Source organism: Pichia kudriavzevii, chromosome 4 (assembly GCF_003054445.1).
Source record: "Pichia kudriavzevii chromosome 4, complete sequence".
Classification (NCBI taxonomy): domain Eukaryota; kingdom Fungi; phylum Ascomycota; class Pichiomycetes; order Pichiales; family Pichiaceae; genus Pichia; species Pichia kudriavzevii.
Window position 1 is genome coordinate 1350037 of NC_042509.1, and position 20249 is coordinate 1370285.

Consider the following 20249-nt stretch of genomic DNA (forward strand, 5'->3'; position numbering starts at 1 on the left):
AGAATAACAGTAACCATCTGGATATTATAATTTAATAATTGAGTTCTCCCAAAAAGGAAATTTATGTATTATGAATCAACAAGATGAAACTTTTTCTTTTTTCTTGTTTTCAAACAGCTTTATCTCAAATAGCTAAATACTGTCTCTGCATAAAATAAATTAAGATGGAAATCCTCTTGATGTGCTGAAAAAGCAGCCGTATTTTCCTATAGATTTTTTCTGCTAAATCGAAGTATACTTTAATAATAGCATTGTTCTCATCATGAGTATACACGATGATTTCACATATTCGATAGATCCTGAAAACATCTTAGTGAACTATACCAGCTTCGAAGGGCCAGTAACGGCCACTCTTGGTAGTTTTGATGAGTACATGAAAACAGTGGTGGTTCTGGGTATAATTTTTGGTACACGGATCGGCTTATCTGTGGTATCTTTCCCTGTTATATTTATGATTACCAAAAATAAAAAATCACCTATTTTTGTGCTGAATATGACCTGCTTGGGATTGCTTTTCTTACAATCATGCCTTTATGCCGTCACGTTGACCCGAACGTACAATACTATTTCATATAGATTTTCACATTCCGGTGAAATCAATTATGCAGCAAGCACGTTATCCGTTGTCTCCAACCTTTTTTACATTCTTTTGATTACATTTGTGGAGATTTCCTTCTGCTACCAGGTTTACATCATTTTTTCATCTCCACAAAAAAACCTAAAGAGATTGAGTTACCTAGCAACAGCTTTTTCCGCTGCTCTGGGCATGGCATCCATTGCTCTTTATTTTACTTTCATGGTTTACTCCAACCTTGCATTTTTCGACAATAATGTGAGTGTCCCATCGTACCTATCAAACACGCCACTGATTTTGTTTGTAACGTCTTCTTGTGCAGTATGTTTACTGTTGCTACTAAAACTAGCTTTTGCTATTAGAACCAGACGTTATCTTGGGTTAAAACAGTTTAATTTGTTCCATATTTTATTTATTATGGCATTTCAGACAATGGTCATCCCGACAATTTTAATCTTGATCTCCTTCAATGCTTTTTCTGATTCGGATCAGTACTCTTCTCAAACGTTTTCAGCGCTAGGGACTGCACTGATTACTATTTCTTTGCCATTGACCACAATGTGGGCAAACTCATCAGTATCCAGTTCAAGCCCTACTTCAAGTTATAATGTCGGCTCTCCCGGCAGTTTTTCTTCTAGTGACGACAACAAAACTGATATCGAATCACCAAATAGCTACTACGGTAAAATTTCGGATGATATAGAGAGAAGTGACTCTATGTATGAAAATGAAAATCATTCAACGGTTGACAATACAATGAGTCTTGTCAGTCCAGCAACTCAAAACGATCGTGAGTTTTGGAAAGAAGTTGAATTATACACAAAAGACCTGGGTAAAGCCAATGAGAAAGATGGCATTGAGCAGAGACTATTATCGGAAGTTCAACTTGAATCTAAATCCTAGTTTAATTCCACGACATCTACTTAAACATTTCTTTTTGGTTGGCTTGGATGTCCCTTTCCATTTTTTTCTCCAAACTCTGCTTTTTATTTCTCGGCTTTATAAAGATTAACTACATTTTCAAAAGAGCGTGTGTAACTTCTAGGCACCTTTAAATTAATTGTCTTTTCGATTATCTCTAAAACATACAAAACTTATATATATTGAAAAAAAAAAGTTCAAAAACTGGAACTAGTCCATTATCTCAGGGATGAAGGCCTGTGAATCTTCAGTATTTAGGGCATTGTAGAGAGTGTTAAGTTCTTCAGTGCTTGGGCAATCCAAATCAACAAATGATTTCAAAATATCTATCAGCGGCTCTGAATAAGCAATAGATTCTGTCACATTATCATAAAGAATAGTACTATTAGCGGATAGAGCTTCCCTATTATATGTCGAACCATTCTTATCCCTTAACGTATACTGGTGTAACACGCTTCCTGTTCCGTGATTTCCATTTGGAGAAATTGTAAACTCAGCTGTTCCATTTTCCCTTGCATATCTTTCGGCCAACAATTTGTCATCCTTATAAGCGGCTGAACCGATACTGAGCGACAGGTCAACGTGGAATGGAATCTCTTTGGGCAATAAAGGTGTCAAAAATGACAGTTTACTTGCTAGTGTGGCGTTTGTAAGGCTTTGTGAATCCTTCAAAAGAGAGTTGTCGTCACCAATGACTTTGATCGAAGTGTTAGAAGACGGAATGTACAATCCAGTCTGGACATCTGCATTTTTGGTAAGTACAATCATAGAAGTCTGCTTAATGGTGTTCTCGTAAGAATAAAGAAGATTGGATTCATTACCATCTTTGAAAACATGTGTGAGGTTTGTTAAGAAAGTGTTTGAATATGTAGCTTTAAGAATCTGAGTTAGCATTCCGCTAAATGGAGGATTAACAGCAAATCTTTTGACTTTTGTGGAGTTATCAAATGAATGAATGTCACCATATGAAAAATCAATAGTTTCATCCTCCCAGATGGCTAGAGTAGCAGATGTTATCCAATTTGAACCAATGCCCGATTTGGCAGTAGCTGAATCCACATCATCGATACAATTTGAAATTTCAATTTCTAATTCTGCAGACTCATCCCAAAGCAAAGGAATAATTGGAGTCAAATCAACACGGTAAGGAATCAAATCAAACGCACCTGTAGAAACAATTGAATTCCAAAGACTTGGAGCAATACCGCCTGTAAAAATATATGGCGTTGGGTTGGTACTATGGACACGGATTCCATTGACAAACACATTAATAACCCTACAAGACCCGTGGCCGTAGAAATGGCGGTTATTGCTCAAAAACTGATCTTTGTATTCATCGAGTAAATTGCTATACCAAAATTCTTCGGCCGAGTTGCCTGATGTTGAAAGTAACATCAAGAGTTGGGTAGTATTTGCATTTATTTCAGGTAATGGAACCGAAACTTTAGCATCATAAGAAATTGGTGGCACTTCAACACCAAATTTAGAAGGTGTCAATGGATGGAATTTTGGAAGTTGTCTGGCTTCATTTTGGTCGTTATAATAATGGGCAGTCAAAGTGACGTTGAATTTTCCTGTTAGCTTTGGGGTAACCAAGTTATCCAACTGGATTAACAAGTCACCTTCTTTCTCAAAGAGCGTTCTATATAATGTGACGTCTTTGACTACCCTGGAATGCGAAAGTCTGCCAGCCGGTTCTATAGTTGACGATCTCCAGATCTCATTGTTGTTCAGATAAACGTGGACCAATCGATCGTACTGTACACCGTCAACAGTGGTATCTAAAGTGAGTGCCACTCTGTTGAAAGTAGTGTTTGTTGGTGGGGAGTATTTCACCAAGACTGGTTTGTTCCAAGACAAACCAAACGTGTGGGACAATAAAGTTTTGTTGTAAACTGGCTCGCTCAAATTAAACACCGGATAGTATGGGATGTCAATGACTTCATGCAAGGATTGATTTCCCACCAGAGAGGTTTGAAGAATGCCATCATCGATGGCATGTTGGATGTTGGAGAGATGGATTTCCTGGCCACCTTCACTGCAGGATTTCTGAAAAGATCGCAACATGCCTCCAAACAAAATATATAAGATTGCAGCAAGAGCAATGAAATTTTTGGAAAAGGATCTGAACGACATGGAATTGACCAATTGGTCGATCTTCTCTGGCTTTTTCTCAGGGGGATAAGCGTCATAGAGAAGCTTCTCCGAGACGGGTTGGTCAGGTTTGGTTTTGTGACAATGTCCTGAAAGTTTTGTTTTCGTAATCTTCTGTTGTAGCACCCACTGGTTCCACAATGACCACTCTCTATGCAAAGCACCTTCCTTCATTCTGTTCCGGTTAGCTGCTCGCAATAAGAAATGCAAAGGAAAGCAACAACTGAACACAAGAAGTAGCCACAAATGATAAGGTAATGTCGATAAGGAGGAGCTGCACATTCGAGAAACAAAAACTGAGAAACCAAAAAGATGGAAAAAATGAGAAAATGAGAAAATGAGGAAACGAGACGGGGGGGAGGAGGAGGAAACGGTACAAGGAGGAAACGATATTGTCAAGAGAAGGACACGGTATACACTACCAGAGCTGTTGGAGAACATCAGAGTGCTTCTACGAGATGGCGGAGCCCAATGTCTTTCAGAGTCTTCGACATGTGTTTATGTCGTACCGGACAGAAGAGGAGGAAAGAGCATACTCCCGGCAGGCGTTTTTCAACTTCATTGGGTTTGTGACTGTATCCATTGGGTTTTCATTTGTGGCAACCAAGATATTGTGAGACGATATGGGACTTGCACCTTCCCCGCTATATGTATGCTGTAGGATACGTGAGATAGGTGGATAGTAAACCAACGGAATGATTAATTAATTATACATTATACTGTTCATGATAAGTCGTGAGGAAAAGCTTGTCTAGAGAGGTGGGGGGGTCTATATATTTACAAGAATGTGGGTTGTGATTTGTAAACTGTGTACTGAAAGAATTCAAGAGTATTTGAGTCAATGTTGTATTGAGAGCTAATGTCAAGTGACGTCCATTTGATTTTTGTTTTTTTTTTTCAAAGATAAAGAAAGTACTTCTTAAAGTGAACTAGCTTGTGTGGCTAATTTATGACAGATGCCAAGGATAGTAAGACTTGTGGGTACATCGTCTTTACCGGTTCAATCATATACAGGCACACAATCTTTATCCTTCTTTCTTTTTCTTTGTATTTTCTCCTTCTCTCTTTCTCTCTGTCTTTCTCTCTCCTTCTTTCTATTTCATTTGTTCTTTTGGTTCAAAGCATTTCTATACTTACAATAGATAAGCCTTTGCCATTTCATATGCCGTCCAACTGATTGCAGTTGCAGGGACATTGAATACCACCCTTGGTCTCAAGCCTCTAAGAAATGCATTGTATCCGCCCTGTCTATATAGGCCCTGGGCCGCAGTGTACATGGAAGTTGCATTGGGGATGCTCTTTGTCTGTAAGACTGTTTTGATACAGTCCAGGGGCGTTGTGATTGCTGCTGCAAAGGCACCAGAGATACCTCCAGAGACACAATGGACCATGGGATTATAATGCTGGTTAGGGTTGAGTTTGTCCGAGGCAAACTCGTAGATGCCGAAATTCAAGGCAGCAAACGGTATGCTCAAGATCAACGTTGTTGGATAGCTAATGAAGAATGCCCTTAGGCCTTCGTTTCTATAAATATAGGACGTTGAGTTAAAGAAGGACTTGATTGACGAGTTTGAGTTATTGATTTGCATTCGTTGTTTAATGACGTCAAAGGGGGTCATCAATGCGTCAGAGGTGACTGTTGCTGCAACACCGGATACGCTGGCAATCAAGGGATGTTTTTCGCTTGTGACGATGAAATTCGACACTTCGTTGATGTTGTTGATATTAGCAGCTGGATCTTTTAGAACGAGTCTATTACATAAAGCTGTTTTCGTGGATTCAAACACCATGTAATAGATGGCATGAGCCGGGCCAGCACCTAAGACAACAGAAGAAACGCCTCTCCATAGAGCCAATGAACCTTCTGTTGCGCTGATCTTGCTAAACGAGGCCAAGATTCCCTCATTGTGTTTGATTTTGAGGGTCTGCATTCTAGTTTTAATGGAATCTATGGGGAACATGATTGTATGTTCCATGATTCCTGCAAATGCACCGGCCATGAGCTGGGAGAGCAGCGGGGAGTTGTCTGGAAGGGCCTCGTAGTCGATTTCGAGCGTTTGGGACATTGTTTAAACGGTAGTTGAAGTGAAGTGGGGACGGGAAGGGGGCAAAGGGACCAGCACGGGTATCTATGGGAGTATCCTTCAACGGTTTACTATTTTCTCTTTGAACCAACCAGCACTGAGAGATAGAGCAATAGAAGAGTCTAAACAGTTCAACAGTTCAAACAAAAGACACTTTGTTCAAGAACAAATTCTCAAAATATACCTTGGTTTCTGGAAAATATAGACAAGGGAAAAAAAAATTAAAAAATTAAAAAATTAAAAATGTTTCTTCTTCAATAACTTAATTATTACAATTTTTTTTCCCTTTCCATAAAAGCGAGAACGCAAATGGAGAAATTGGATGAAATTTGAATGACATTTTTCTAACTTTTCTACCTTTTCACTTTAACACTTTTCCATTTGATTCTTTTAATTTTCATGATTTCCTTGTCCTCCCCCCTCCCCCCCCCGCTCCGTGCTTTCCTAATCCGGATAAAACAGCGAGCTGGCTCTGAAATCCTTATTCAAGTTCGGGTGCCGCGGAGATGTCGGAAATGTCGGCAATGTCGGAAATGAACTAGGATACTAAAGACATGATTTTCGCGTCTTTTTTTCTTTCTTTCTTTACTATGCAACACCCATTAGTTGCCGCATTCGGTAATGCCAATTTGCAGTCAAACACATGGAAACGATAATGGTGTGTATGTCAATAAAGATATATATATATATATATATATACAGGTAGTAGCAGTGGTGTGTTTCCCACACGGTGTATTTACAGGGTCAGCTCCTTAAGCTGCTCTCGCTCCAGACGCTCTCGTTCGAGACGTCTCATCCGGTTCTTCTCTGCCTTCTCTGCCTTCTCTCTAGCCTTGGCCTCCTTGGCTGCCTTCTTGCTGTTCTCGTCCTTCTTCAAGAGCCCCTTCACATGGATCACCGTCCGGCTCTCTAAATACCCTCTCCGTCCATCAACATGCGTGGAGGGAAGCCTCTCGATGCCTTCCAGTATCTCTCCCACCTTCCCAATCACCTTCTCTCTAACAGCACGCTCAACGTCACTCAATTCCCGCCGCCGCCTCTTCTGCAGCTCCTGCCACTGTTCACTCCCCTCAGAGGGGCCGCTGTTCGCAGTCGCATAGTTGTCCTTATCTAGTTGCTCCTTATCATCGAAAATAATATCTACATCGTGCCCCTTTTTCAAGTGGTTCTCAATCTCAAACTTCTTCTGGCCAGCAAGATCGTTGCCACTGATCCCCCACCCAATCTGCACAACCTTCACTTCCTTACCACGGCCACCGTCCTTTTTGTCCTTATTTTGCTTCCTCAAGATACTGCTGCCACTCATCTTCAGTTTGTCAACAACTTGCTCACTGAGGTAGTCGCCATATTGCTTTATCGCTTGGATACGATCAACAACCTTTAAAATGAGTAACTTGTCGCCAACTTGTAGTCCATGCTTGTCGGTGTCCTCCTCCTTGATCCTCTTGTTTCCAACAATAATGACACCCTGCTCGCTCAACTTTAAGCCCTTGAAGGCATTGTAAACCTTCACAATTTCGGCACCACCTTCACGGATCAACTGGACTAGCCCGCCCTTGTTGGCTTGCAACGCTTCCGATAGGACCCGCTTTGCAGCAGCCTTGTCTCTGTCGTTTCCCGTCTCCATAAAAGCTAATAGATCCTCCTTCTTGTCGTATTTCTCCTTCCGATACTTCTTGTCCTTCTTCTCAAACCCTTGCTTACCATTGAACTCTTTCTTTCCTCTCCTTTCCTTGTTCATTCCGTCATTCTTCTTCTCCTGCACTTGTTTCCTCCTGTAATTCGGAGCAGACACTCGATCGGTGGGAGAGAAGTGGTTAACCTTGTCCCTTGTGGCGGGCTTCTTCTCTGTCTCCTTGAAAAACAAAGATTTGAGATCATTCACGCTTCCTTCGTTTAATAGGGGTGTCGCTTTACAAATTGCCCGGCTCTGTTTCAGGACAATCCTTACGACGGGTCGAGAGAACATTGTCAAAACTCTCTTGCTGTAATTGAAGAGTAAAAACTTCAATAGGAGCAAATGATATCAACTGACTAACCAAAAAAAAAAATACTTGTCATAATCGTAACTCTCCTCAAAGGAGAAAAAGAAAGAATTCTTCTCTTTCATCCCAGTAATGAAAATCGAAAATTCCTCGCAACTCCACTTTTCAAAGAGTCAAATCTGGAAATTCACACACAACCGTTACACTTCTATCATAACTAAGCTCTGCAGTAGAGTAACATTATATATTCAAGTATATACAATAAAAAACACTTTCTAGAACTGCGGAATTGCTTCGTGTTCATCGTATCCTAGTGCCAAGTTCATGTTTTGTAAACATTGGGTACTGGCACCCTTAAGAAGGTTATCAAGGCATGATACTACAACTAAACGAGTACCTGCTTTGTTCAACTGGAAACCGCCGATATAGCAACCGTGTTTACCACTAACGTCACGGACTAATGGAGGCTCGCCTCCAACGACTTTAACCAGCTTTTCACCGTTGTAATAACTTTGAAAAATCTCTTCGACTCTTTCTGGAGTTAAACCGTGGTTTTCCTTTAGTGGGATACTGGTAGTCATTGCAATACCTTGAAACCATGATCCAACATGTGGCATAAATGCAACTTCTGTTCCCGTTTGGAATCCAATCTCTCTCTCGTGAATGTGGTCAGTCAATGAATAGGGTATGAGATTATCCTTTAAAAACTCAGGGTCGTTCTTCTTTGAAGGTTTTGTGCCCGCTCCGGAGTATCCACTCACACCAAACACACTTGGTTTGGAGCGTTCACTTACGTATTCCTTTAGAGGTGCAAGAGCAAGTTGTGCGCATGTAGCGTAACATCCTGGATTGGAGATTCTATCTGCTACAATAATACTTTCTCTACCTTTTAGTTCTGGCAGTCCATAAGCCCACTTACCCGTGGTATCGAATCTATAGTCTGCACTTAAATCAATGATTTTTCCTTTTCCCTTGACAGATTCAATAGCTTCAACAAAAGGCTTGCAAACGTTATTTGGAAGAGCCATAATCCACATGTCGACTTCCCCATTTGTTTCAATCTCCTTGATGTTGTCAGTTGAAAGGTTCGAATAAATAATCTCCTTCTTTTCATATCCCTGCAATTTCTTTCCTGCAAGCTCACGAGAAGAAACATAACCGATATCCAAGTCTCCGTGTCTGTTCAAGAGAGAAACAAGATTTTGGCCAGTATAACCTCTGGCGCCAATCAATGCGACCTTCTTGGAACCAAAAGTTGTTCTGGAAGTGTGGAATGAACGTTTTTGGGCTTGTGAGAATGCATTACCGGTCGAAATACCAGAGGCATTTGGACCAACAAATTGAGTTATCAAACTACTGGAAACATTTAAATCATTAATGCCATACCAAAATAGAATTTGTCCGGGTTTACTGTACGAACCTTGGGACTTGCTGAAATGCCATGTCATGTTTTCGTCCGTTTCCGGGATGATCCAGTAGAGACTAGGAAAGTCTTTTTCCAATAACTTAAAAATATTATCGGTTACATTGTTTAACCACCCTGATTTAGAGACCACTAGCTTGTCTAATTTCGGAACGGTACCATCTTTCTTTACAATTGCAAGTACCTCCATAGGTTCATCTGCATATAAACGGAAAGATCCTGGAGTCAATCCAGCCAAATATTCTTCAACATCAGCAACTTCGTCGGATAGGTTTTTCTTCAACAAAGTTGTGTTTACCTGGCTTAGATCATCATACGCAGTCAATTTATAGCCACGACGAATCAAGGTACCTGCACCGGAATCCGTAAATAATTCTTTCTGTAAATCATCCACATTGATAATTGCAACTGATGATGAACGTGGTAAATGCATTAGCAAGTCACGGATTTCTTTGATCTTCAACTTAGTACCATACTTAACCCATGACTCTTTCAACAACTCCTCATATTCTTCATCCAAATTGATGACAGAAATTTTAGCACCGGTGTTACCATTGATGATTCCACCCTTTTCATTTAGATAAACTATCTTCAACGGTTTGAATTCTCTAGCAATCATACCTGCAGCAATATCGGCATTGACATTCAATAGTTGGCCTGACGAGGTTTCTGCTAAGGAGGTTAGAATAGGTAACGCGCCAGCTTTGATGGATGCTTCAATAGGTGCCTTGTTAATGGAATGGATCTGACCAACCAATTTATATTTCTGCTTGTCCAGATAATCTGCATTGAACACACCGCCGGTAATCGGTCTTGCCTTGACACCCATCTTCTCTAATGCAGTGACAAGCTTGAGATTCTGTTCAAGGAAGCATTTTCTAACAACACCCATTGTTTTTTCATCGGTTATTCTGATCCCGTCAATATAGTCAGGCTCTATACCTTCGTTTTCCAGAATTTCATTGATTTGAGGACCAGTACCATGTAGAACAATAGGGTAAAGCCCTAAATGGTAAAGGAATGCAAGACACGAAGCTAGTTGGGGTAACTGTTGTGTGATAATAGCGCCTCCAACTTTGATGACAGCAAACTGTTGTTGCGAGACCGATGTAAAGTATTTAAGATATTGCTGGACTTCTCTTTTAGAGCCAATGTTATTCAAGAGCTGAATAACGGTGGATCTTGTGGAGTAGTTTCTAGTCAGTGGTTTTGTAAGAATATTTTTGTGAGAAAGAAGAGTTCCACTTGAAACTTTAGCAGTTGGTCTATATGCAACTAAGGCAAATAACGACTTGCTAACGTTCTTGGTCTTACCATTCAGTAGGTTCACTAATGGCATCTTTATGTAGGGGTCGTTCTATGGAAAGAAATCACAGTAAGCTATGAGAAAACAAACAGATGCTAGAATAAAAGAGTAATCACCTTCAAGGAAAAACCTCCCCACTACTGGGAGGATCCCACCAACCCTAATAAATATTGAGAAATGGCCATTTGAAAATGAGTCAAGTTTACCGCGTTGCCGTATTAGGCAATTTTTATTCTTAGCCGCCCGTGCTCGAGAAGAAACAGGTTATAATTGGCTGATGTAGACAATGCCCCAGTGTAGGGTTGCCATGTCCAGTATAATGTGGATATTTTACATCAAGTTATAGTTTATTTAGGAGTACACGTTCTATAAACTTTGGAGGTTTATCCGAACTAGACTAACCTGTCACTAATAGCACCAGTGGAAACTTATAGACGTTTGCTGCGAGTAAAACTACTAACTAGATCAGCATGTTAACGGGGAAATAATCAAAGCTGTTACAACAAGAACAAATCCTCTAGGAGAAGAATTTCATGAAAACCGAAAACTTTTAATTTTATTTTCTTTTTTTTTTTTTTGACAGTTTGAAGATGACCTTCAATGCCGATTTTACGGGAAATATTACTATTCGTAAGTTAGCTTTGTATAAAGGAGAGACCTTTCACTGGAGTGTGAAAAATACGTTTTATCTTTGAAAATGATATATCCTATACATATCACTATGACATTCCAAATTATCTAGACTCTACCTATTGTGATTCAGCGCCTCATTTTCCTTCTCCTCCTTCCTCCTGCTCGTCCTCGTCGTCTTCTTCTTCTTCTTCTTCTTCTTCTTCTTCTTCTTCTTCAGGTATATCTTCCACGTTCAAATCAATTCCCGTTGCATATTCTGCCGATTCTAACGCCTCCTTGATCTCTTCGTTGGAACTGCCAATGATATCTATTGGTTTCAAGTTCTCCTTGTTGCGGATAGATGGATCGGCGCCGCAATTGATCAACTCGTTAATAATGAAAAGGCCGTATTGAGGGTCGTTGAATGAAAATGACGCAGCGTAATGAAGAGGTGTATTTCCATTGGACTGTGCTTGTATATTGACATCAACTCCATCAATATCCAGCAGCTGGTCCATCACCTCGTAATGTCCTAATTTAGCAGCCAAATGCAACGCTCCATTACCTGATGAGTCTTTGGCATTGTTGATCAAATCAATTGCCTTCTGTGGTGTCTCGGCAAATTTAGAAAGTACCTCCTCTAAAAGGTCGGTGTTATTTCTACGTGCTGCTTCGAGTATTTGTTCTGATGGTGATGCTCCCTCACTCATTGTAATCTCTGTAGATATTCGTTGTGTATACAGTGTACAATCTCTAGTCAGAAGAAAGGCAGCGGACAAATAACCTCTCTGAAGATCCACTTTCGATACTGAGGCTTGCAAATAATGTCTCCTAAGGTGCGGTCCTTGCGTTCAATTTAGGAACAAATTATCCTTTTTTTTTTCTCCAACATTGTTAAATGTGTAAATGCTTCGTTTGGTGAGACAAGTTCCCATGCAGGGTGGAAGAGCACCCAGAAATACAAAGGTGAAACCAAGAAGTAGGCTAGGATGCGATAACTGTAAAAAATTGAAAACAAAGTGTGATGAAACAAAGCCTTCATGTTTGAAATGTTCCAAACGTGGAATCGATTGTGTCTATTCATTAGAAATGGTTTTCCAGAACCCTAAAATGGGGCATAGAAAGCCAAAGAGATTGTCCAAGTCACCTGTTTCAAACAAAAGAAGTAGCTTGGGAGCTTCAGAATCTGCACCACTGGAAAAGAGCGTTGAAAAGTGTCTCTTGTTACCATTTAATATGCCTTCGTTTATTCCCTCCAGTGAAATACCAATACTTCCTCTTCCGGAGAACTTGCTAGATCACCCTTACTTTAGAGAAGCTTTTGACTTTTACAGGCATTTTACAGCCCATTTTGTTGTTGCTGCAAAACCGCAGCTTTATCCCTGGAACCCACTACACACGATTGTTCCAGAACTAGCAAGAGATAACAAAAACTTACTGGACCTCTTGGTTTCACATGCACTAACACATCGAAGTCTAGTTCTCACTGATGAAAATTACAATCCTCATTTAATTGAGCTATTAGTTACTAGAGGTATGTACAACTTGATATCTACGGTCGGCTCAGCTAGGAATGAGGTAACCTGTATATCGGCGTTGATGTTGTGCACCCAAAGGATTTTCTCAGTGGCAGATACAGATAAGTACCGTGAGATTATTGAAATAGCCCATACCAGCTATATGGCGTATATTGAAAATGACCTTGATATCACTAGAAACGACACAGGCCAATATGTTCTCCATGAGAAAAAAAACTGTTTGGCATACTTTCTAAGAAACTGGATTGGGTACTTTGAAATTATCGGTTTGATGATGTATATGGCACCCAATCGTGCCAACACATTTTTCCGGGAAAAATTGGTATATGAACAATTTGAATTGCGTAATGATTCTAAAATAGACCTCTTCTTAGGTTTCAACATTGATTTTCTACTGATTTTTGATAGATTGATTCCAATCCTAAAGGAGGCAGACAAGACGAACGATCATATTTCGTCTGATGTTCTTGCAAAGGCTTTAGAGTGGGAACATGAGCTTAGGGCGCAGTATCAACAGTTCAGATCAACGCCGGCTAAACCGACCGATCCAACTGAGTCGGATGATATCCTAAACGCTACAAACGAAGTTTTTTATAATACCGGGCTATTGCAACTTTATCGCCGGGTTTACAAAATACCTAGAAATAGTAAGATAGTACAAAATATGGTCACAAAGATTTACAAAAGATTTAAGCATGTCATTGAATCTGCTTCAAGTGCAGAAAACTGTGCAATTTTGCCACTTTTTGTAGCAGCTTGTGAGTCGATCGAAAAGGAACATAGGAATTTTTTTTATGAAAGATTTAAAATCCAATTTTTGGGTGGAAACTTCCCGACGGGTGATGTACTAAAAATTTTGGTGGAAACATGGAATACAGGCGACCCATGGATCAAATCTGCAGAGAGAGTAGCAGGTGAAAATGGCTTTTTTCTAATATAGCTTCATTCAGCACGTTAAAATAAAAATGAGGTGAAAAATAAATGTACGGCTTGGTGAGACCAAGAATACAAACACTTTTTGAAATACATAGTTAACAAAGAGCACAGCTAAGCAGTTTTGTCTCTGCTTGGTTCAAAAGGCATTGCCAACGCAAGGACGGACAACGAACCAATGATTCCACCACACACCCAGATAGGAACAGATGTTCCTGTTTGTTCTCCGTACCAATACACAACAGGTGCAAATGCTCCAGCAATCCGATCGCCAACTAAACACAAAGCAACACCTGTACCCCTGGCCTTGGTGGGGAACACTTCTGGTGTGTATGCGTATAGACATGCATAGTACACATTCATAAAGAAATACGTTGCGCTGCTGAACCCGGCATCTCCAGCAGGCGTCCTGACCGTGGTGTATCCAAAGAGGATTGCCATGGTGGATAAAGCGCCGAAGACCATGGTACCTCTCCTCCCCATTCTTGGTATTAGAATAAGCACTCCTCCGAATATCGGACCAAAGATACCGACAAAATTGGCAATGGTGGAGTTTCTATACGTGATGTATGGTGATGAACCGGTGTCTCCACCATGTGATGCAATATAGATGTAGAGGAAATTGTAAAAAACCGAATAGGAGATTCCAATAAACACCCAAGATGTGATGATCAAAATAGTGGATCTGATAACTAATTTATCACAGAAGAGAACTTTTATATTCATTTTAGTAGAATAACATAGCTCTGTCAAACCAGTTTTGAAGTCTGATATTTTGGAGGGATCAAAATACGTGTCTTGAATTGTACCACATGCTTCTAGGTTTTCCACCGTCAGTGAACATGGACGGTTGTATTTAGCCGCAATTGTCTGGAGTTCATTAACTGCTTCCTGGTCTCTACCTGTAGAGACTAGAAACTTGGGAGTTTCTCCAAGTTGTAAGTAGACTAGACGAATGAGTGCTGCACCCATCACTATACCTGAGTTCACATACCAACAGTACCTCCACCCACGATTCAGACGTGATGTGCAATCTGGACTCGTAGGATCGTCGCACGAGTACGATGGTAGGAACCGCCATGCAATGAGGTTTGCAATTGTCTGTCCCACACCCCACCATGCTGCCATCGTGGTGTTCAAATATTGATATTTGGATGGTAAGAATTCAAGAAACACTGCAACGTCGGTTGCCAAGTTTCCACCTGCTGCAAGGGTTGACAGGAATAGGAAGATGCAGTACATTGCATAACTCGATGTTCCACCAGTGAAAAATCCAAATGTCGAATTAAGTAATAGTGATAGGTTGAATGCTAGCTTACGGCCAATTAGATCTGCACCAAAACCAAACATGATGGAACCAATGATTAAATCTGCATAGAATATCTCTGTTGCAACGGGATATCCACCGCCTCTCATTTGACCATCAACATAACTTTTTACTCCCGATTGGATCATTGCCATTTGAGAATCTACCGAATAACCAAACCTGGCAATACAGAATAACTTGAAATGAAACCAGGTAAATCCTAGTTCGTCGATGGCTTCGTTGATAATGCATATTTTTTGACTTAATACGACATCGCCAGTTTTGATTATTGAAATGTCTTTCTCTAAGATTTGAATTTCCTCTGTGGTAGTCTCAAATGATCCTTTCTGCATGCTTTGATTGTATAACGATCTTCCAAGCATAGCATTTGCAATTACCTTTTGGACGGTACAAGTAATCGACATATGTCCCAGCAGTAGCGTGTATAGCCGGATACCAAATGCTACTTGGGTGGTACTTAAAAATGGGATAACATTATATTTAATTTGCATATGCTTTAATCAAATTGGATTAGACACGTGTGTGGATTTCAATCTTAAGTGAAATTGACGAATGAGAATTTATATTGACTCATTAACACTCTTTCATGCAATATGCACAGGATTTTCTCCATTAAAGTGTTTACATATAATCAAAGGACCAATTTGGATGTTTTCAATCCGCTTCGGTTTATAGTCTCACATTATATAGGGGTGTACATGCAATTTGGTATTTTTGCACACTCGATATGTAAGAAGATTGTCTTTTTTTTTTCTTTATACGTTTCTGATCGTTCGTTAAAAGTTGCCTGGTCAGCTTCACCAGATAGTGAATGTTTGATGATAAGCACTTTTATTAAGTATAAAAAATCGGTTGCTAGAAAAAAATACACTATAGAAGAAGGATAGTTCTTGGCAAAGTGCAACTAAACAGTTCTTTGCCTACTAGGCTCAAAAGGCATTGCTAGTGTGAATAAAGATAGAGAGCCAATAACAGCACCACACACCCAAATAGGAACCGACGTTCCAGATTTTTGGCCATACCAATAAATAACAGGCGCAAAGGAACCACCAATACGATTAGCAACCAAACAAAGAGCAACACCGGTACCTCTTGCCTTGGTAGGGAAAACTTCTGGAGTATATGCAAATAAGCAACCGTAGTATACATTAACAAAAAAGTAGCTGGCACAGCCAAAACCAGCATCTGCTGACGGGGTTCTGACTGTAGTGTAGCCAAAGAAGATGGCCATTGATGCTAATGCTCCAAATACCATGGTACCTCTTCTACCAACTCTTGGTATGTGAATTAGTAATCCCCCAAAAATAGGACCGAAGATACCAACAAAGTTGGCTAAAGTGGAATTCCGATAAGTTATGTAAGGAGTTGAGCCAATGTCACCACCGTGTGAAGCAATGTAAATGTATAAGAAGTTATAAAAAACAGCATATGCAACACCCATTAGAAGCCATGAAGATATAATCAATGAAGTGGATCGAGCAACTAGTTTATTGGAGAAAAGTATCTTGCAGTTGGACTTTGTACTTTTGAATATTGATTTTAATCCCATTTTAAAATCAGAAACCTTTTCTGTGTCAAAGTATGTTTCTCCTACTTCACCGCATTCTTGTAGTTTTTCTATTGACAAAGAACAAGAACGGTTATACTTTGCTGCAATTGTCTGGAGTTCATTAACTGCTTCCTGGTCTCTACCTGTAGAGACTAGAAACTTGGGAGTTTCTCCAAGTTGTAAGTAGACTAGACGAATGAGTGCTGCACCCATCACTATACCTGAGTTCACATACCAACAGTACCTCCACCCACGATTCAGACGTGATGTGCAATCTGGACTCGTAGGATCGTCGCACGAGTACGATGGTAGGAACCGCCATGCAATGAGGTTTGCAATTGTCTGTCCCACACCCCACCATGCTGCCATCGTGGTGTTCAAATATTGATATTTGGATGGTAAGAATTCAAGAAACACTGCAACGTCGGTTGCCAAGTTTCCACCTGCTGCAAGGGTTGACAGGAATAGAAAGATGCAGTACATTGCATAACTCGATGTTCCGCCGATGAAAAACCCAAACGCAGATGAAAGCAATAAGGACATATTGAAGGCCAATTTACGTCCTATCAAGTCAGCACCAAACCCAAAAACAATGGACCCAGTAAGCAAACCGGCATAGAATATCTCTGTGGCAATTGGATAACCACCACCTTTCATCTGACCGTCGACATAGCTTTTGACAGAAGACTGGACTATCATCATCTGGGAGTCTACAGAATACCCAAAACCAGCAACGCAGAATAATTTGAAATGGAACCAGGTGAATCCAATCTCATCTATTGCATCGTTGATAAGACTGATCTTGTTGCTTAAATTCAAATCACCATTTTCAACCGCTGTCAAATCCTCCTCTATGTTCGGGCTTCCTAGTTCAGTATCGGTAGATGACGTTATATCATTTTTTGTTTCATCATAGGAAACTTTTTCTTCAGACATGTTAGCTATATACTTGTTGTTCTTGATAAAAAGGAAAAGCAGCAGAAGAAAGACTCAAGGGTTATACTTCTAAACCCCGCACAGAATCGTATTCTATTCATCTTGACAGCTTTTCAGGGTGTAATGATTTTTTCTTTCCTCCAGGTAAAGAAAATTTTAACGTGATTGTTTTTGCTTTTATGGGGAAAGCATACGTCATTTGGATATCATTGAAAAGTGAAGAGAAAAAAAAAATAATGAGAGCAGGAAAAAGCCGCACGTCACTCTAATTGAACGACTCGGCAATATGCGCACTGTCAACTATTTGGGGAAAAGAGGGCTGTACATCAAACTTTCCGTCTAGCTGAGAAGCATTTCCAAGTTGTAGATGTGATTGTAGAGACAGAGTGTTTGGTTTTCAAGAAGGTTGTGGCGTAACGGGTGATGCCGATATCCTTAAAGGCTATTAATCAACGTCCAAATTGTCCAACCAAGTGTTTTCCGCCAACAACAAGCCATTTGGTTAGGAAATAAAAAAATACACATTCAACTAAGTTTGTCTTGGCTGGCCATGCGTAATTTTACAGCTTCTTAGCAGACCATGCACAACTACTTAAATAATTATGGTCGAAGATTTCATTAGGTTGACACCAACCACTCCCATATGCTCCAGAGCTTCTATTTTCAAAATATTGTAGAGTGGCTATATAGGAAACTGCCAGGATTAATATTACACATACCAAGCTTTGTAACAAAGGTTGCAAGTACATTATGGAAAAAAAAAATTTAGAAACACTAGACAGATCTTTGTTTACTAGGCTCAAAAGGCATTGCCAACGCAAGGACGGACAACGAACCAATGATTCCACCACACACCCAGATAGGAACAGATGTTCCTGTTTGTTCTCCGTACCAATACACAACAGGTGCAAATGCTCCAGCAATCCGATCGCCAACTAAACACAAAGCAACACCTGTACCCCTGGCCTTGGTGGGGAACACTTCTGGTGTGTATGCGTATAGACATGCATAGTACACATTCATAAAGAAATACGTTGCGCTGCTGAACCCGGCATCTCCAGCAGGCGTCCTGACCGTGGTGTATCCAAAGAGGATTGCCATGGTGGATAAAGCGCCGAAGACCATGGTACCTCTCCTCCCCATTCTTGGTATTAGAATAAGCACTCCTCCGAATATCGGACCAAAGATACCGACAAAATTGGCAATGGTGGAGTTTCTATACGTGATGTATGGTGATGAACCGGTGTCTCCACCATGTGATGCAATATAGATGTAGAGGAAATTGTAGTATACCTCGTATGCTATACCGATGAACACCCATGAAATAATAATTAAAATAGTAGATCTGATAACTAACTTGTTGCAGAAAAGGATCTTGATGTTCGTTTTCGTGGAATGGTACAACTCCTTAAGGCCCGATTGGAAACTGGATATTCTTCCCATGTTGAAGTATGTTGGCTCGATAGTACCACATGCTTCTAGGTTTTCCACCGTCAGTGAACATGGACGGTTGTATTTAGCCGCAATCGCCTGGATTGCTTCAACGGCTTCCCGGTCTCTACCTGTAGAGACAAGAAACTTGGGAGTTTCGTCGAGTTTCAAGTAGACTAGACGAATGAGTGCTGCACCCATCACTATACCTGAGTTTACATACCAACAGTACCTCCACCCACGATTCAGATGTGATGTGCAATCTGGACTCGTAGGATCGTCGCATGAGTACGATGGTAGGAACCGCCATGCAATGAGGTTTGCAATCGTCTGTCCCACACCCCACCATGCTGCCATAGATGTGTTCAAATATTGATATTTGGATGGTAAGAATTCAAGAAACACTGCAACGTCGGTTGCCAAGTTTCCACCTGATGCAAGGGTTGACAAGAATAGGAAGATGCAGTACATTGCATAACTTGATGTTCCGCCAGTGAAAAATCCAAAAATTGCAGAAACCAAAAGTGATGAATTAAAAGCAAGCTTACGACCTATTAAATCAGCACCAAACCCAACAACAATAGAACCAACAATAAGACCAGCATAAAAAAGTTCCGAAGCTATTGGATACCCACCGCCCTTCATTTGACCGTCAACATAACTTTTTACTCCCGATTGGATCATGGTCATTTGAGAATCTACCGAGTAACCAAACCCGGCAATACAGAATAACTTGAAATGAAACCAGGTAAATCCAATTTCATCTATTGCATCGTTGATGAGGTTGATTTTTCTACTCAACACTTCATCGCCACTCTCGACTATAGTAAGATCTTTTCTTTGACCTATGAAGCCATCTTCAAGATCCGCTGAAGATAGTTCGTGGTCAGAAACTTCAACTACTCTCTTTTCAGACATTGAGAGTTGCTGTCGAAACTGCGTAGGATGACACTATTAAGGAGACCATTTAGAACTTTAAAAACAGAGTGGATGGAACAAGAGAGAACTGTACTATAGACTGTATGCCTCCAATTTATCAGAATAAACAGTCAACTCTAGGAACACTCGGAATTGCGCTTGCATTACCCTATTCAGGTAAAAAATAAAGGCTGGATGTAAAGACTCGCCGAGGTTCTCATTAGGTTCCACTGGTGTATTGTTTTATGTCTTCGCTGCATATCTCTATTGTTCTGAGCTTATCGGGATTATCTTATCCAATGAGTTGTGCATATCGCAAAAGGCGGACAATCTGTGGTTATTTTTTGATTAGAGAATTGACAATGTCGGATACAATAACAGTAGCCTTGACTATCTTCAAATTGTTGAGGGTGCGAAAAGAACGGCTTGGTTCTACCGCCTAAATAAGCATAAAAATGCTTCTGAAGTAGATATCCCGTAGAACCATTCTTGTGTTCCACCATTAGATCCTTAAAACAGGTAGCTATGGAACAGTATTAAATAAAGATTTATGGCTTT

At 40.3% G+C, this 20249-nt stretch overlaps 11 protein-coding genes across 11 annotated transcripts; 3 read left to right on the forward strand and 8 right to left on the reverse strand.

The window, feature by feature from the left end:
* Positions 1–262: 262 nt before the first annotated feature.
* C5L36_0D06500 (uncharacterized protein) lies at positions 263–1477 on the forward strand (the record flags this gene model as incomplete). Its single annotated transcript, XM_029467540.1, has 1 exon — positions 263–1477. One exon carries the CDS (start codon positions 263–265, stop codon positions 1475–1477), a length of 1215 nt encoding a protein of 404 aa, XP_029323400.1.
* A 228-nt stretch (positions 1478–1705) lies between these two features.
* C5L36_0D06510 (uncharacterized protein) lies at positions 1706–3823 on the reverse strand (the record flags this gene model as incomplete). Its single annotated transcript, XM_029467541.1, has 1 exon — positions 1706–3823. The coding sequence occupies one exon, from the start codon at positions 3821–3823 to the stop codon at positions 1706–1708; it is 2118 nt and encodes a 705-aa protein (XP_029323401.1).
* A 284-nt stretch (positions 3824–4107) lies between these two features.
* On the forward strand, positions 4108–4266 carry C5L36_0D06520 (uncharacterized protein; the record flags this gene model as incomplete). The annotated part of the gene is made up of 1 exon (XM_029467542.1): positions 4108–4266. The coding sequence occupies one exon, from the start codon at positions 4108–4110 to the stop codon at positions 4264–4266; it is 159 nt and encodes a 52-aa protein (XP_029323402.1).
* Positions 4267–4782: 516 nt separating this feature from the next.
* On the reverse strand, positions 4783–5715 carry C5L36_0D06530 (uncharacterized protein; the record flags this gene model as incomplete). The annotated part of the gene is made up of 1 exon (XM_029467543.1): positions 4783–5715. One exon carries the CDS (start codon positions 5713–5715, stop codon positions 4783–4785), a length of 933 nt encoding a protein of 310 aa, XP_029323403.1.
* A 754-nt stretch (positions 5716–6469) lies between these two features.
* Positions 6470–7702, reverse strand: C5L36_0D06540 (uncharacterized protein; the record flags this gene model as incomplete). Its single annotated transcript, XM_029467544.1, has 1 exon — positions 6470–7702. One exon carries the CDS (start codon positions 7700–7702, stop codon positions 6470–6472), a length of 1233 nt encoding a protein of 410 aa, XP_029323404.1.
* A 291-nt stretch (positions 7703–7993) lies between these two features.
* On the reverse strand, positions 7994–10480 carry C5L36_0D06550 (uncharacterized protein; the record flags this gene model as incomplete). Its single annotated transcript, XM_029467545.1, has 1 exon — positions 7994–10480. The coding sequence occupies one exon, from the start codon at positions 10478–10480 to the stop codon at positions 7994–7996; it is 2487 nt and encodes an 828-aa protein (XP_029323405.1).
* A 734-nt stretch (positions 10481–11214) lies between these two features.
* C5L36_0D06560 (uncharacterized protein) lies at positions 11215–11769 on the reverse strand (the record flags this gene model as incomplete). The annotated part of the gene is made up of 1 exon (XM_029467546.1): positions 11215–11769. The coding sequence occupies one exon, from the start codon at positions 11767–11769 to the stop codon at positions 11215–11217; it is 555 nt and encodes a 184-aa protein (XP_029323406.1).
* A 196-nt stretch (positions 11770–11965) lies between these two features.
* C5L36_0D06570 (uncharacterized protein) lies at positions 11966–13537 on the forward strand (the record flags this gene model as incomplete). Its single annotated transcript, XM_029467547.1, has 1 exon — positions 11966–13537. One exon carries the CDS (start codon positions 11966–11968, stop codon positions 13535–13537), a length of 1572 nt encoding a protein of 523 aa, XP_029323407.1.
* A 107-nt stretch (positions 13538–13644) lies between these two features.
* On the reverse strand, positions 13645–15348 carry C5L36_0D06572 (uncharacterized protein; the record flags this gene model as incomplete). Its single annotated transcript, XM_029467548.1, has 1 exon — positions 13645–15348. The coding sequence occupies one exon, from the start codon at positions 15346–15348 to the stop codon at positions 13645–13647; it is 1704 nt and encodes a 567-aa protein (XP_029323408.1).
* A 413-nt stretch (positions 15349–15761) lies between these two features.
* Positions 15762–17342, reverse strand: C5L36_0D06574 (uncharacterized protein; the record flags this gene model as incomplete). The annotated part of the gene is made up of 1 exon (XM_029467549.1): positions 15762–17342. The coding sequence occupies one exon, from the start codon at positions 17340–17342 to the stop codon at positions 15762–15764; it is 1581 nt and encodes a 526-aa protein (XP_029323409.1).
* Positions 17343–18116: 774 nt separating this feature from the next.
* C5L36_0D06576 (uncharacterized protein) lies at positions 18117–19691 on the reverse strand (the record flags this gene model as incomplete). Its single annotated transcript, XM_029467550.1, has 1 exon — positions 18117–19691. The coding sequence occupies one exon, from the start codon at positions 19689–19691 to the stop codon at positions 18117–18119; it is 1575 nt and encodes a 524-aa protein (XP_029323410.1).
* Between the last annotated feature and the right edge of the window lie 558 nt (positions 19692–20249).